The following is a 13,541-nucleotide window of genomic DNA, read 5'->3' as shown; positions in this document are numbered from 1 at the left end:
GCCCTGGAGCTCCCAATATCTGTCTGTCCACTCAGAGCATCTCCTGGAATAAGAATAAAAGTGGATTTGAGAGCAGGAGGAAAAAGGCAAGCTGGTGCAGTACTTGATGTCTGGGGGCCTAAGGAGGATTCATGGACTAAGGCCTTTATAAAATCATAAGGTAGCAAGATTGAAATAAATTCAATCCAGAATGAGTTTCCTCACTTCCGGCCAGGAACAGGCCAAAGACATGGTTTGGTTTTCAGAAGTCCCATCTGTCCCTGAAAGGACGCCCTGTACTTCCTTCTTCTTGCTAGTGGGAAGACGAACGGGGACCTGGATTGTGAGGCCTCTGCTTCCGTGCTGACTCCAAGCTGCCTGGAGGGGATTAGCCAGGAGACCAAGGCCAGGATGGAGGAAGAAGCATACAAGAAAGGGTGAGTCAGCCTTCAGCAGCCCTGAGGTCACCTGGCATTGCTCAAAAGATACCTTCCCACGGGCCTTTCCTGTCTCTTAGAGGATTTAGGGAAGCAACCCGTGGCCCTGGGACCTCCTTGCCTGAGTAAGGAACTACATAGGAAAGAGCAGTACTGTTCCACAGGAAAGACAGGAGGAAACGAGGCAAGAGGGTGTGGTTAGATAATGACTAGGCTGCCTTCTTTTTTAGGCTGAAAGCCACCAGAATGATCTGGAAATCAGGGGCCCTGGGTGGGTTCCTCTTGGTGGTGCCTGAGGCTTCCTGACACATGCCCAGAGCAGTCACGCCACTGCCAGCAGTGCCCAGGAGCAGCTGCAGCCCCACATCCTGGACCTGCCCCAGCCATCCCTTCTTCCTGTCAGAGGAGTTCCCTCAACTTCCAACTGCCCCCTTCTCTAATTGAGCTTCAGTAGCACTTTTGGCTCGTTGTCAGTCACTGATGAGGCAGAATACTGAGCAAGGCCCCAGCTGAGCCAGGTAGAGAAGTACCTCTGACCAGGTACCACATCCTGAGCTTCTTTCCCGGTAGCTCCTGAGGGAGATACAGCTTCCCTCTGACGTGGGACCTGTGGGCTTCGGTGTGGTGGCCACCTGCACCGTGGTGGGGTTGCCCCAACCCAACTGTGCTAGCCTTAAACACTCAGCTGTAGGACAAGCAAAAAGTATGTTCAGGGTAATATTAAACCTGGGAGAAGGAAGTCAGAGGGTTTCTCTTGGAAAGCCTGTCTTTTCACCCACACCTGTCCTCTGTACTTAGAATGCAGGGGAGTGAATGCTTCCAGCAGCTTTGTGAACATTTACTGTGAACCTGTGTGCCTCTCACTTTCACAAAGCTTCCCAACAAGCCTGTGTGACAGGTGTCACCTTCCCTAGGTCAAGCCATATGCCTGGCACTTCCTCAAAATGTTCCAACATCCGTGCAATGGGTGCCAGCCTCTCCTTGTTACAGGGGAGGAGCTGAGGCTCCAAGGCCACACAGTCCTTAGCATGCAGTCCTTAGCCCTCCCAAATGGTTTGTAGAAGAATCCAGCCAGGAGACTCTGCACCCATGTTTTTTCCCTGTCTCTTTTGTCACACTTTCACATAAACAGGAAGAATGGCCGAGGGGTGAGGGGAAATCATCCTGACAGGAGCCACCGTGGGATGCGGTGGAGCTTCCCAGCTTTTTCCTATTGTGTGGAACCACAGGAAGTGAGTGCGTAATCATCAGAGGTGCTCAGTGCCTCCTCTAGCAACTCAGGAAAGGATGCTCCGCCCCTGGCCTTTCCAGACTCAATTGTTCGTTGTTGCCTCCCAGATACCAGGAAGGTCTAAAGAAGACCAAGGAGCTTCAAGACCTGAAGGAGGAAGAAGAACAGAAGACCGAGAGCCCTGAGGAAGCTGAAGAGGCAGAAGAAACTGAGGAAGAGGAAAAGGAGCAGAGAAGCAGGTTGGAGCCCTCGCCATTGCTGAAATGGGTCCCAATTCATTTCATTGCACAACATCCCTGGAGGCGCCAGTCCAGGGCAGTTGTGGGTCTAGGGCCCAAGTGAACAGCCAACAGAAACCAAGAGGGCACTCATGTTGGAGGAGGAGGCAAAGGAAATCCCAAAGAGCCCAAATAGTTAATAAGAGGACGTTTGCAAGAGCTGAGGGGTCAGGGGTTGTCAAGGGCTGGGCCGGCAGCAACCAGCAGCTCTCAGGAGCTGAGAAAATGCAAGGGACCACAGTTAGCTCATTGCCCAACCATTCCCATGAAAGAGCCAAGGTCAAGGAAGTTGGCCTGAAGCCCTAGAGGGGAGCTGGGACAGAGAGAACACAGGGAGGTAGGGGATGAACTCAACTTTGTGCCAAAGGTAGTGTCCAACAGGTTCCTTCCATGGTGATCAAACAAGTTTGGTAGTCTGGACGTTGTTTTCACTTTGGTTTGGAAAAACTTGGATTTTTCCTTTTTAATATACTTTATATTTCAAGTGCATTTTCCACTAAATCATGAAAGATATATGTAACAGTAGATAAAGGTAATGTAGATCCTGCATCTTGCCCTACCTGTGCCCTATGGATTTAGCGACATAGCGACGTCCTGGATTTTAACGGAAGGCCCCAATTTCTTATATCTGGCCCTCTTATCTCTGTTAGTACATTCAAACCAGAAGTCTTGAATTTTGATTTCTTAAAATGTAGTTACCGCAAACTTGGAACACTTCACCAAAATCATTGTTTTTAGACTCCCAGGTTACCTTGGGGTCCAGGATGGCTTCAGCCAACAATGATCAATTAATCTAATCAGCTGCTACCTTTGGGACAGGGTATGTGTCTGTGCCTCATTGCTGGCAGACTCTGGAAATCACATGCACCCAATGAATAAGGTAATAAAATGTGGATTAGAAGTGAGATGGATGTGCTTCAAAACACATAGGAATGACCAGTAGAGCCTAGTTGGTGGAAGATTCAACCAGAGTGAGAGGTATCAGCCTGCATGAGTCAACCCCAGTGTTCAAGGGGAGAGCTGGAGAAAGGGCTTCACTGCTGGAAACAAACCTGTGCAAGGGCACACCACCTCCCCCAAGGAGAGAAGCCCAGTTTTCACAATGAAAGCACAGTCCCTACTCCAAGCGGCTGGTTCCTATCCTTCTTGGACTTCTGTCCCTCCTGGGTGTCCTCTGCTCTTGTTTTCCAGGCCACCAGACTGTCTTCTCTCCTTTCATGCAGTCAAGCCCAGGCCTGGACTTCAGCCCTTTCTTTGGCTCCCTTCAAAACAGAAACACAGGCTGGGACTTCTAACCCTTCCAAACACTGAGAAAGAACAAAAGAGAACTCAACAGAGAGAGTACATGGAACATAAACAGTCTGGTTTACAAAGCACAGGGCTGGAATCCTTATCTAGCTAATTTGATCTTGGGAGATTGTCCCTCCCATTTCGTGAAATCCCAGAGGAAGTGAGCCTGTGTCCGGCTTCCCCTCTGTCCAGCTCCTGGTCAGCAGCACATGGCAATGGCCGCCCTTTGCATCCATCGTCCAAGAGTATCCTCTTGGTCCTGCTGATCCGGAAAGGCCTTGTTCTCTTTCCCAACTTCTGCTCCCTCTCAGATTCACTTCTTGGTCTTATGAACGTGCCTGTACCTCAGGTGGTGGATACCAGGCATCAGCACAGTCCTGAGATGGGTCCTCGGCCTTCAGCACATGGTGTAGCTTCACCTGTTCAGGCCCAGCAGTGTGGCATCATCTTCTCCGTAACGACAGACACTGCTATCATAGAAACCGCCCACCCACAGTTACAGGGTCCCTTCCTCACCTGTCACCAAAGCCAGACTAGCCCCGAGAGCTGTTGTGTTCAGTGCCAGGCAATCCATTCATTCTCAAATCCCTTACATACACAGTTGCCTATAGGCACCTGTACTCAAGCATGATTCCCCCATGAAATTTTGGCATCTCACTAAGAAGCAAGGTCTAAGGTTATTAAAAGTTCCATGTCCTACTTAGTGCATTTTAAAAACACTGGGCTAACCCCATCAGCTGACCCCTTATTTAAGAGATTCAACAACAAACACTAGAGTCTTTTTATCTGAATCTCTCCTCTATTATAATAATATGTAATAATATAATCTGTTGTCAATATTACTTTCTGGAGGATCAGCTTAAATGAACTTTGGGTGAATCAACCCAATATCTTAACCATATTAAAACACAGAACACAGTCTTCTGACATTTAGGTAATGCATGGAAAAAGTGAGACTCATAAGATGCAACAGGGAACTGTTGTCTTTTCTCCCACTGTCTGTTCACACTGGCTTTTGGGGGTTAAGATGATATTAGGCAGACTCCTATTCCAATAACTCTCAGAAAATAGGAGTCCTCTGGTCAAGTTTAAGTCCCAAGAATAACCTCATTTCAGTAATGAAAATGGCCAGTTCCCTGAAATAGTTAAAAGCCTGAACTTCTCCCCATACCCCCTCGCCTCTAGCTCCACTCTGCTTCAGGAAGGAAGACTATAGTGGAGACAGAGCTGACTTCTTGCTCTCTGTCACTCCTGCCCTCCACCCCAGCTTTGCTAATGCAGCGCCTGACCTCTCTAGAGCTAACGTTGGGAAAGGGGGTGGAGATTAAGTGTAGGAAAGGTATTACCTGACTGGTCTTATAGTGAGCGGGTTCCAGGCCTTAGCAGGGATTTAAGGTTGACCTTCTGATTTTGTTCAGTGTGGTGTTTTATGGGACCTTCAGAGAAAACCAGCCCTCCTACCCCCCAGCGCACACATGTTCACACCATTTCTGAGGATCTCTCAACTGCAGGTCCCCTTATGAGGTCGAATGCAGCTCTTCTGGCCAGCTACTTAAAATCCCTCTCTCAGTCCTTGGGCAGCTGGAAGTACACCTTCCATGCTCAGCTTCTAGGTAGCATTTCCGGACAGGGTCTATGACATCTCATGCCAGCCCTCCTTCTCCTGACTACATCCAGTTAAGGTGAAATATGCACATTTGACCCACCAGTGGTGGGAGGATGGTTTTCCGTATCGTGGCCCCCTGCTCTGATGCCACCAAGCAGTTCAGCAAGATTTTCACTCTTCACATCTCTCAGGTGGGAGTCACACACAGTCTACTCACTGTGCCCCCAAATTGCAACATATCGAGCTCGCCAAGCAGCATCTCTGAAGCCCCTCTCTCCAGGCCCAGGTGAGGGGGCAGCAACCTCACCCTTCCCAGTGGAAGAGTAGGTAGAACTCAGAACAACCAAAAATTGATTTCCAAAGGAATTCTATTTCTAATCTAATTCCATTTCTAACAGCTTTTGTAGTCTGGAAATGGGTAACCAGCTAAGGGTCACGAAGCCAGATCTTGCCCTCCTCCTTTGCCAGCCCACTTAAGGATGGAGTGAGAGTGGGATTCTCCCTGCTCCAGCAGCCTGTTTTGGAGCACAGAAATACAGCCCAAAAGAAAGACTGTGTCTTAGCATCCAGTTGTATCTGAATAGAAATTAAAGAAACTAAATGGGGCTGAAAGAAACTAAGCTTCCATTTCCAAATTCTCTCTCCCCAACAGTAGTGAAAGTAGCCAATGATTTTCACCTCAGCTCATGTACTCACTATTTTGCTTTGCTTAATTATTCCTGAAACAATCATCAGTGGGTCCCACATGGAAGAGAAACCAACCAGTGCTTTAGCATCCAAGGCAGGCACTCTGAGCATCTGACCCCTTTCTACGGAGAGTATGTGTTGAGTCTCTGTACCGCTGTCAGGCAGCTAGCTCTGAATTAGCGCTCTCTGCTTCTCAGCAAATGGTCTGCATATTTCAGTGTCTGTGTGAGCCTCAGGATCTTCAGGAAGCCCTCATGTCCCTTTTCTCACCTCTTCCATTTGGTGATCCTCAGTATTCTCATTGTTATTTTTTAAAATAGATCCGGGATTAGAAACAGGAAGAAATTCTAGCTTAATGAATGTGTCCAAGGCTTCTCCAGAGAGCTCTAAGAATGGACTCTTCAAAGCAGACCATCTGACCAAATGTCTTTTCAAGGGACCACAAAAAAGAGTGGAAAAATTGAAAGGCAGTTGGGAAAAGAGGAAGAGGGAAAAGTGGAGTGAAGCAGGCAAAAAAACAGAGAGAGATGGATGAAAGGGAAGGAGGGAAGAGAGAGTTGAGAGGGAAGAGAATAGTGTGGAGAGGGCAGAGAAAGTGGAGGAGGGGTTATTTGGGAATGAAGATTAATAGGGCTGAGAAAACATCTTGAATAAGTCACCCAGAGGTTGCTGGAGGCTACGGGTCCTCTGGAGGCCCCTGGGACAGTTTGAAGTGAGCTCTTGAGGTTGATCTGGTTCCTTGAATTACTTGTCGAGTAATTTATTACTCGACATTGAGAGTCTTCTAGGAGTTTATCACAGTCCTTCCACTCTAGATACAGTCAGATGTGGAACTGAGGACAACAAATTATGCATCTGAACACGGAGGCAGGGGACGGGTTAGAACTCGGAACTGATCACTGATACCACTAAGTGCAGAAAAGCTGTTGGTCCTGTCTGGATGCATGGGAGAATGGGTCAGCCAACCTGGTATCTTGGGGCTTGGGAGAGTTCAGATATCAGTGACCATCTCATGAGTAGATGAGGGCATGTGCGAATGGATGAATGATCACACAAATAAGTAGAGTGTTCTAGCCTAGACTCTCCCAATATAAAGGCTATAGACGGGTGGCATCAAAATCACCTGGGGAAAAACTTTAAACTATAGATTCTTAGACCATACCTTTGGAGATTCTTATTCAGTAGACCTGGGGTATTTTGAATAATTGCTGCCAAACAACTCTATGCACAGCTGAGTTTGAGAACCACGGCTCAAGACAACATGGAGAGTATTCCAGATGGAAGTTCTGGGCATCGTATATGTGCCCAATATACTAAACCCTCCACCTATGTTTTTCATTTGACAGCAAACTTGAAGAATTGGTTCATTTCCTACAAGTCACGTATCCCAAACTCTGTCGGCACTGGCAAGTCGTCTGGATGATGGCCGCAGCAATGCTGGTCTTGACTGTTGTGCTGGGGCTCTACGGTTCCTATAACTCTTGTGTGGAGCAGGCCGACGGGCCCCTTGGGAAATCCACTTGCTCGGCAGCCCAAAGGGACTCATGGTGGAGCTCAGGACTCCAGCATGAGCAGCCTACAGAGCAGTAGGAAACCCGACACCCAGCCAGTGCCCTGCTCCAGCACACAGCCTGCTGCCCTTTCCCCAAGCATGATGTGTCAGGCCCGGGCGTGGGCACACCACTGCTGCCATCAGGGGAACAAGCAGGGGCTCTTTCACACTCGGCACCCCTATGGGAACTATTCACACACAGTAACTGATGTTCTTGGATGATCAACAAAAAGCATCAGTGGACAAAGAAGTGGCCTTCACCAGGGAACTCCAACGGAAGGGACAGTTGCCTGCACCAGCTCAGATGGCTGGGGAGAAACAAAACACCTTCCTTAGAGGCGACAGTGCGAAGCCCACTCCCCCTCCCCATTTTCCTCTCTGCCATCGATCGGAAATCAGGAAAGATTGTGTCTAAAGGCTAACTCTGCCCCCAAGGATCAGACCTGGAATTTGGAGTCGCACGTGAATACCTTCCCATTTCCCATCTCATTCTTACTGACTCTCCTTCAGCCTTCCCTTCTCCCCTTTGCAATCAGAGTTTCTCTTTACAGAAGTCAGAAAGGTTTCTCAGAAAAACATTTAGGCTGATTTTTAGCTCAGTGCTTGAAATGAAATGGGAAGATGTAAATTAACATATATTCCTCTGTACACATACACAGAGCACACACACACACAGCACACACATGCACGAAGCCAACTACCCTCCAAACGTGTGCTCTGGGTGTGTGTTCGGGTGAAAGCCAACCCACAGATTTTCCCTAGGTGTGGGGCAGCCACTAGGCACCTGTTCAGTGAGCTTTCCACGTGGACTTAAGATGTTTGAGAAACACTGAAAACTCATGGCTTCCACGGCGAACTTGCTGGTCTCCATTTCCAGGGCTAATTCTGAGCTGCTGTAGAGCACAGTCTATCCCCTCTTTGTTGTCTCTGGTTGAGAGCAGTTAACCCGCCTCTCGGGGGAAAGAGGAGACACGATGCACTTTCAGCTTCGCTGTGCCCACGTGCGAGTGTGCATCTCCACTGCAGTGTCCCAGTTTCGATGGGATTTCCAACCAAAGTGTAGGTCTCAGAGCATTCCCATTGTTTAGCAGAAAACTGAGAGTGCATCCCACCTCCAGCTGGACTTCTCGCTCCACCTTGACAGCCGCTGCCTGCCTTCTTGCCTCATCAGTTCTGGGGGGGTGCTGGTTTCTGTGTGGGTTTTATGGTGGTGGCTTTGCTGTTGTTTTTGTTTTGCTGTTGACATTTGTTTTTGTTTCTGACACTCATATAGAACTTACTATGAGCCAAACACTGTCTTTGGTATATTATATAGGGATTCATTCATTGAGTCCTCAAGAAAAAGAAAAAACTATGACTCTTCCCATTTTCAGATAAGGAACCTGAAGCACAGAAAACGCAAAGTAACTTGCCGAGGATACCCAGTTAGCAAATCATGGGGCTGGAAGTCAAACCCAGCCAGGCTGGCCCCAGGGGCTGTGCTCTCAACTCCTGCACTAAATTGCCTCTTCCAGAGGTCTCCTAACTGGACATCTTACATTCCAGTCCCACTCCCCTGAGTGGCCCTTCAGCCACTCCAAGCCATTTCTGGTTCCCAGACTAAATTGTTTTCTCTCACTAGTTTTTCTTCTGCCGCTCTCCTCTTTTCTTCTGGTCACACCTTAGGACCAAGTGCAAAAATCATCCCCTCCATACACCTTTAATGGCCTCCCTCCAACTCCCCACCATACCCCACATAATAGGTCACACCCTTCTCTGTGCTTTCTGGCACTTTTTAAACATTTTCATTACTACTACTAATGACCATGACTATAGTGTATCAGAATAACTTATTTATGTGTCTGCTTTTCCTAGCATTTTTCCTCAAAGACAAGAACCATGTCTTACCCATTCTCTGGGTAAGCGCCTAGCATGGTGGCTGATGCTTGGGAGGGTATCATTAAATGTTGGTCAAAAGAACAAGTGAGCATTCAGGGGGGTGGAGAGCAGTCTGGGAACAGCTGACGTTCTGCATACTTCCCGACACCAGCATCATCACCACCACCAACTCAATGAAAAAAATAACATCTTTATTAGCCTCGACTTATTCCAGTATTTTTCAGTCTACTCTGTGACCTGATTAGCAACAACATTTCCAAGCTCAAGGGCCAGGCTTGATGCACCCACTCCTTTCAGGAAGACCCACCTAGGTTAGACCCCACTGTAAAAACCACCTGTTGTTTTAAGGGGGGCATCCTTTCCAGGGGCTAGAAAACCACTGTGAGAGAAGCCCAAACCAGGGTTGACCAAGAATGTGCCATTAAGGTAAAGAGGTGCAGATCACGGCAGATGGACTTTGGCTGCATGGATGGGTGGTTTGCCCTGCCTCTTCCAGGGGGACTGGATACACTGGAGGACGTTTAGGCCCTCAAAGCCAAGTACAGGATACAAATGGAGCTCCAGAGAGGCTGGCTGTGGGGCAGGACTCTAGGCTGGCAACATCCAGTCTCAGCCTCCCGTGAAGAAGGACCAGGCTGAGCTGGCCCATCGCCCACTTGGTCACAGGGTTCCCACCTTTGTTTCCTGTTGAGACAAAGGCCAGGAGAGGAGCTGCAGTGACCTCTTGACCCTCCAGCTGCTCCACAGAAAGGCCTGCAAGTATGCTTCCAGACCAGGCCCTCAGCCAAACGACTCTGTGAGTAAAGGGAGGTTGAGAACGAGAAGGAGCAAAAGAGTAACCACGGGTATTCCTGAAAACAGACTCCTAGGTATTTCTTCAAGAAAAGCAAAGATGACCTGAGGCAATTGGAACTGTTGCCAAAGCAGCAGTGAAATGGACAGAAACAGGCCCTGTATTTCCAACAGTGATATTGATCTGAAATAAAAGTTCCCTTCAAAATGCCTCTGAGGTCTGACATTTCTGCTTGGCCCTAGGACTCTCTGTATTGCTCCCTGTGTACAGCCTGGCCGAGTAAGTGGAGAGGGAGATGCTGGATTTGTGTATCACTGGCTGTCAGCTCCTAATGTTGTTAAACCTCACACAGGTGTGCTAGCCTTGAAATATAGAGTGTCACATACCTGAGTTTGAAAATAAAAGCACATTTCCAAACCTTTGGCAGCAGCTGAATGCCTCCTCATTTTGTGGAGCTGGGCCACAACCTTGCCCAACCCTGAATTAGAATCTACTTTCAGATAACAGTGCCTCCCAGAAGTCCCCAGCCCTCGGGTCACTGTGGGCTCCCTCCCAGGGGCTGGATCAGTTCCTCTCCTCGTCCTCATTCCTGATCCTAGTTTCCTGTATCTTCCTGGCCTACGTTTTTTTTGTTGTTGTTGTTTCTTGTTTTTTGTTTTAATTCATACATTTTGCTGTGATAGAGAGTGTTAAGTTTTCACCAGTCTGATTTCCACATCTATTTTTTTTTAAGATTTTTTTCAGTGTGGACCATTTTTAAAGTCTTTGTTGAATTTGTTACAATATTGCTTCTGTTTCATGATTTGGTTTTTTGGCCACGAGGCATGTGGGATCCTAGCTCCCCGACCAGGGATCGAACCTGCACCCCCTGCATTGGAAGGCGAAGTCTTAACCACTGGACCACCAGGGAAGTCCCTAGTTATATGTTTTAGTCTTTTCTTGCAGCTAGGGGCAAGGGAATGCGGACCTTCCAGATCCAATTTCCTACATAGACTCTCCTGCCCAGTACTTTATATCCTCTATATTCCCCCTTCTGCCTGCCAAATTCAGAGCATTCAGTTGAGGACCTGAGGCCCAAGAAGTTGGTGGGACCACCAGGTGGAAGCTAAGTCTTTGAATGGGTGCTCACAGAATTCAACTGTGACATGAGCAAGAAATAAAATTGTAGTATATTAAGCCACTGAAATTCAGGAATGTTTGTTATAGCCATTAGCCTACCCCAACTAACGCATACAGAACCAGAAACAGGGTACTTCAACAACAAATTTTCAAAATATGAGACCCTGGCTTAGCAGTCAAGTGGTAGGAAGCCAGAACACTGATATCAGGGACTAGAAATATGGTGACCTATGTTGTGAAGAAAACAAAAATATTTGGTAAAATCGTACCCATGGTAACTTGAAAGACAGTCCATGGGCAGCCTATAGCTCTAGGAGAAGTAGCTGGAAAGAATCAGAGCGTTGGAGTGTGTGAACCTTTATTGGCTGCCTTTTGAGAGGTAGTGCAAGAAAAAGAAGTACTTGGGAAAGAAATGGCTATTTGGAAACAGAAAGGAAAAAGGATACAGAGTTCTTAGATTGAGGCTTAGAAAATCTGACTGCTTCTAAACCCCAAACAGACTGAAAAGCGCTTGAGTGAAAAAGAAGCAATAAAACTTTTCAGTTGAATTCAGATCAGAGCAGCCCTATGGTAAAGGCCAAATTAAGAATATGGCCCTTCCATCTGTGGTTTCTAATGAACTCAGGGTAGCCACCACTGAATTAGAGAGGGGGGAGCATAGGGCTGAGAAAAAGAAATACATCTTGAGAATCATGACTGGGAAAGGATTTGGGGTGTGATCATTGCACATGGAATCAAATGGAAGCAAATAGATCAGAGACCTAAGTTTGTGAGGGAATTGTATTTATTGTACAGAGATACAAGCCAGGACTAAAAACTCCTTTGATTGTTAAGTTAGAAAACAACTTTTGGGATCCTAAGCTTATATCAGCAGAAAGCAGATTGTACAAGCTGTGCTACCTCCAAGGAGCCCGTACTCCCTAATTCCCACTACGAATGTGGCCAAGGAAGATTCTATCCAATGAAGGTGGACATGGGACGTGGGAGTTTCTCCTAGAAAGCAGAATCGGGATCTAATCAAAGGTAGGTAACTGTGGTTGGCAAAATTTCTAAAATGCCTCCCCTCAAGATGTACCCACTACCCCAATCCCTGGAACTTTTGAACGTGAGACATCACTCCTGTTATGTTACATGGTGCGGTTGACTTTCAGTAGGGAGACCCTTTCTGGTTCTTTTTTTCCCTTCCTGTCTTCCTTCCTTCTTCCTTTTTGTAATACTTTAGCAAATGCTTGAAGGCTAACTGTCCTTCAGGTGTGATGCTAGCTTTAAGGATAATGACAAAGAGAACACAATTTCTGCTTTGCTGTCTGTCTGGCTCCATGGTGATAGGGGAGTCATGTATATTTCTGAGGTCCCCGTAGCCTAGGTCTTGTGCTCACCCAAGTAATGAGGTCTAAACTGCAGCTATTTTTTTTTTTTAATAAATTTATTTATTTATTTTTAGCTGTGTTGGGTCTTCGTTTCTGTGCGAGGGCTTTCTCCAGTTGCGGCGAGCGGGGGCCATTCTTCATCGCGGTGCGCGGGCCTCTCACTATCGCGGCCTCTCTTGTTGCAGAGCACGGGCTCCAGACGCACAGGCTCAGTAGTTGTGGCTCACGGGCCTAGTTGCTCCGTGGCATGTGGGATCTTCCCAGACCAGGGTTCGAACCCGTGTGCCCTGCATTGGCAGGCAGATTCTCAACCACTGCGCCACCAGGGAAGCCCTAAACTACAGCTATTTAAGGGATATTCCCCTGGTCCCTTAGAAGCTCTCTATGTTTGTGCAGAGCAGATTCTCCTTTCATTATTGGTATCTTCCACACCAACATCTAACTTTATGACCAATAACTTTTGTACGGGAAAGAACTAGTTATCCATACACTATTCCTATAAATGACATTCCTTTTGGAGAAAACTAATAACCCTTTGCCCAAGGCATTACTCTCAAGCCAGATTTCCATAATTTCCATAATTGCCAAGATAAACCACTGAAACTCTAGCAGGGGAAACAGAGAGTGCAGACAGCTTGTACACAGTGCAGATAAATCTCACATTCATCAAACAAAAAAGAGGAAGTCTAAATTGAATTTTCACCTACCAGAATATGAGAAGTTATCAAAGAGAGAGTTATTATATAAAGGACCCCTGTGGTGACCACTATTGTAAAGCATTAAATGACTGATTTTGTAAATTGCCCCCCTAGTCATGTTTTGCATGAATTTTAATGTGCCTGGTTTCTTTGAAGCAGGAATCACCTGTAGCGGGGTAGAAATTGCAAACATATAAAGAAATCCTGAAGGGAAGCATGAGGACTCTGTCCTTGGTATTTAAATAATCATTCATTTTCATGAGCCTCAGCCTCATTCCCCCACAGATCACAAGGATATGCAGTTGGAAAAAAAAAAACCCCACTGATAGTGGGAGGAAAAGCAGCACAATCCATGCTCAGTCTCCTTTAGAGACAGAGGCATTCCTAAGAGTATATAAATGATCGGGCTCCACAGTCAACAATGAACCGGGTAAGAACCGAGCTGGCGGGGGAGGTAGGTGGTGGCAGGGAATATGGGAATTGGGGAAACCTTCAGCAGTTCACCCTGTGCTATCTGCCTTCCTCGTTTGTGTGTTTTCTGAGTCAGCATTAGCTAAATTTTCCAGAAAGCCATCCACAAAGTACAGCCTGGGCATTCAAGGGACGTCACTCATTTCCCCTAG

General features: G+C 47.1%; 1 protein-coding gene across 6 annotated transcripts in view; it reads left to right on the top strand.

Moving 5' to 3' along the window:
• IRAG1 (inositol 1,4,5-triphosphate receptor associated 1) overlaps positions 1-10,152 on the top strand; it is a 120,369-nt gene extending 110,217 nt beyond the window's left edge. For 5 of the 6 annotated variants that reach the window (XM_059931127.1, XM_059931126.1, XM_059931130.1 and 2 more), the window contains 3 exons: positions 297-416; positions 1,755-1,886; positions 6,855-10,152. In XM_059931127.1, the coding sequence (XP_059787110.1) occupies positions 297-416; positions 1,755-1,886; positions 6,855-7,098 (496 nt within the window). In that variant the 3' untranslated portion in view covers positions 7,099-10,152. Of the gene's footprint in view, positions 1-296; positions 417-1,754; positions 1,887-6,854 lie in introns of those variants that run through there. The other variant, XR_009504654.1, reaches the window with a different exon arrangement.
• Positions 10,153-13,541: the final 3,389 nt, after the last annotated feature.

Source organism: Balaenoptera ricei, chromosome 8 (genome assembly GCF_028023285.1).
Source record: "Balaenoptera ricei isolate mBalRic1 chromosome 8, mBalRic1.hap2, whole genome shotgun sequence".
Taxonomy (NCBI): Eukaryota; Metazoa; Chordata; class Mammalia; order Artiodactyla; family Balaenopteridae; genus Balaenoptera; species Balaenoptera ricei.
The sequence above is the reverse complement of the archived record's forward strand: the minus strand, read 5'-3'. Positions and strand labels throughout refer to the sequence as shown.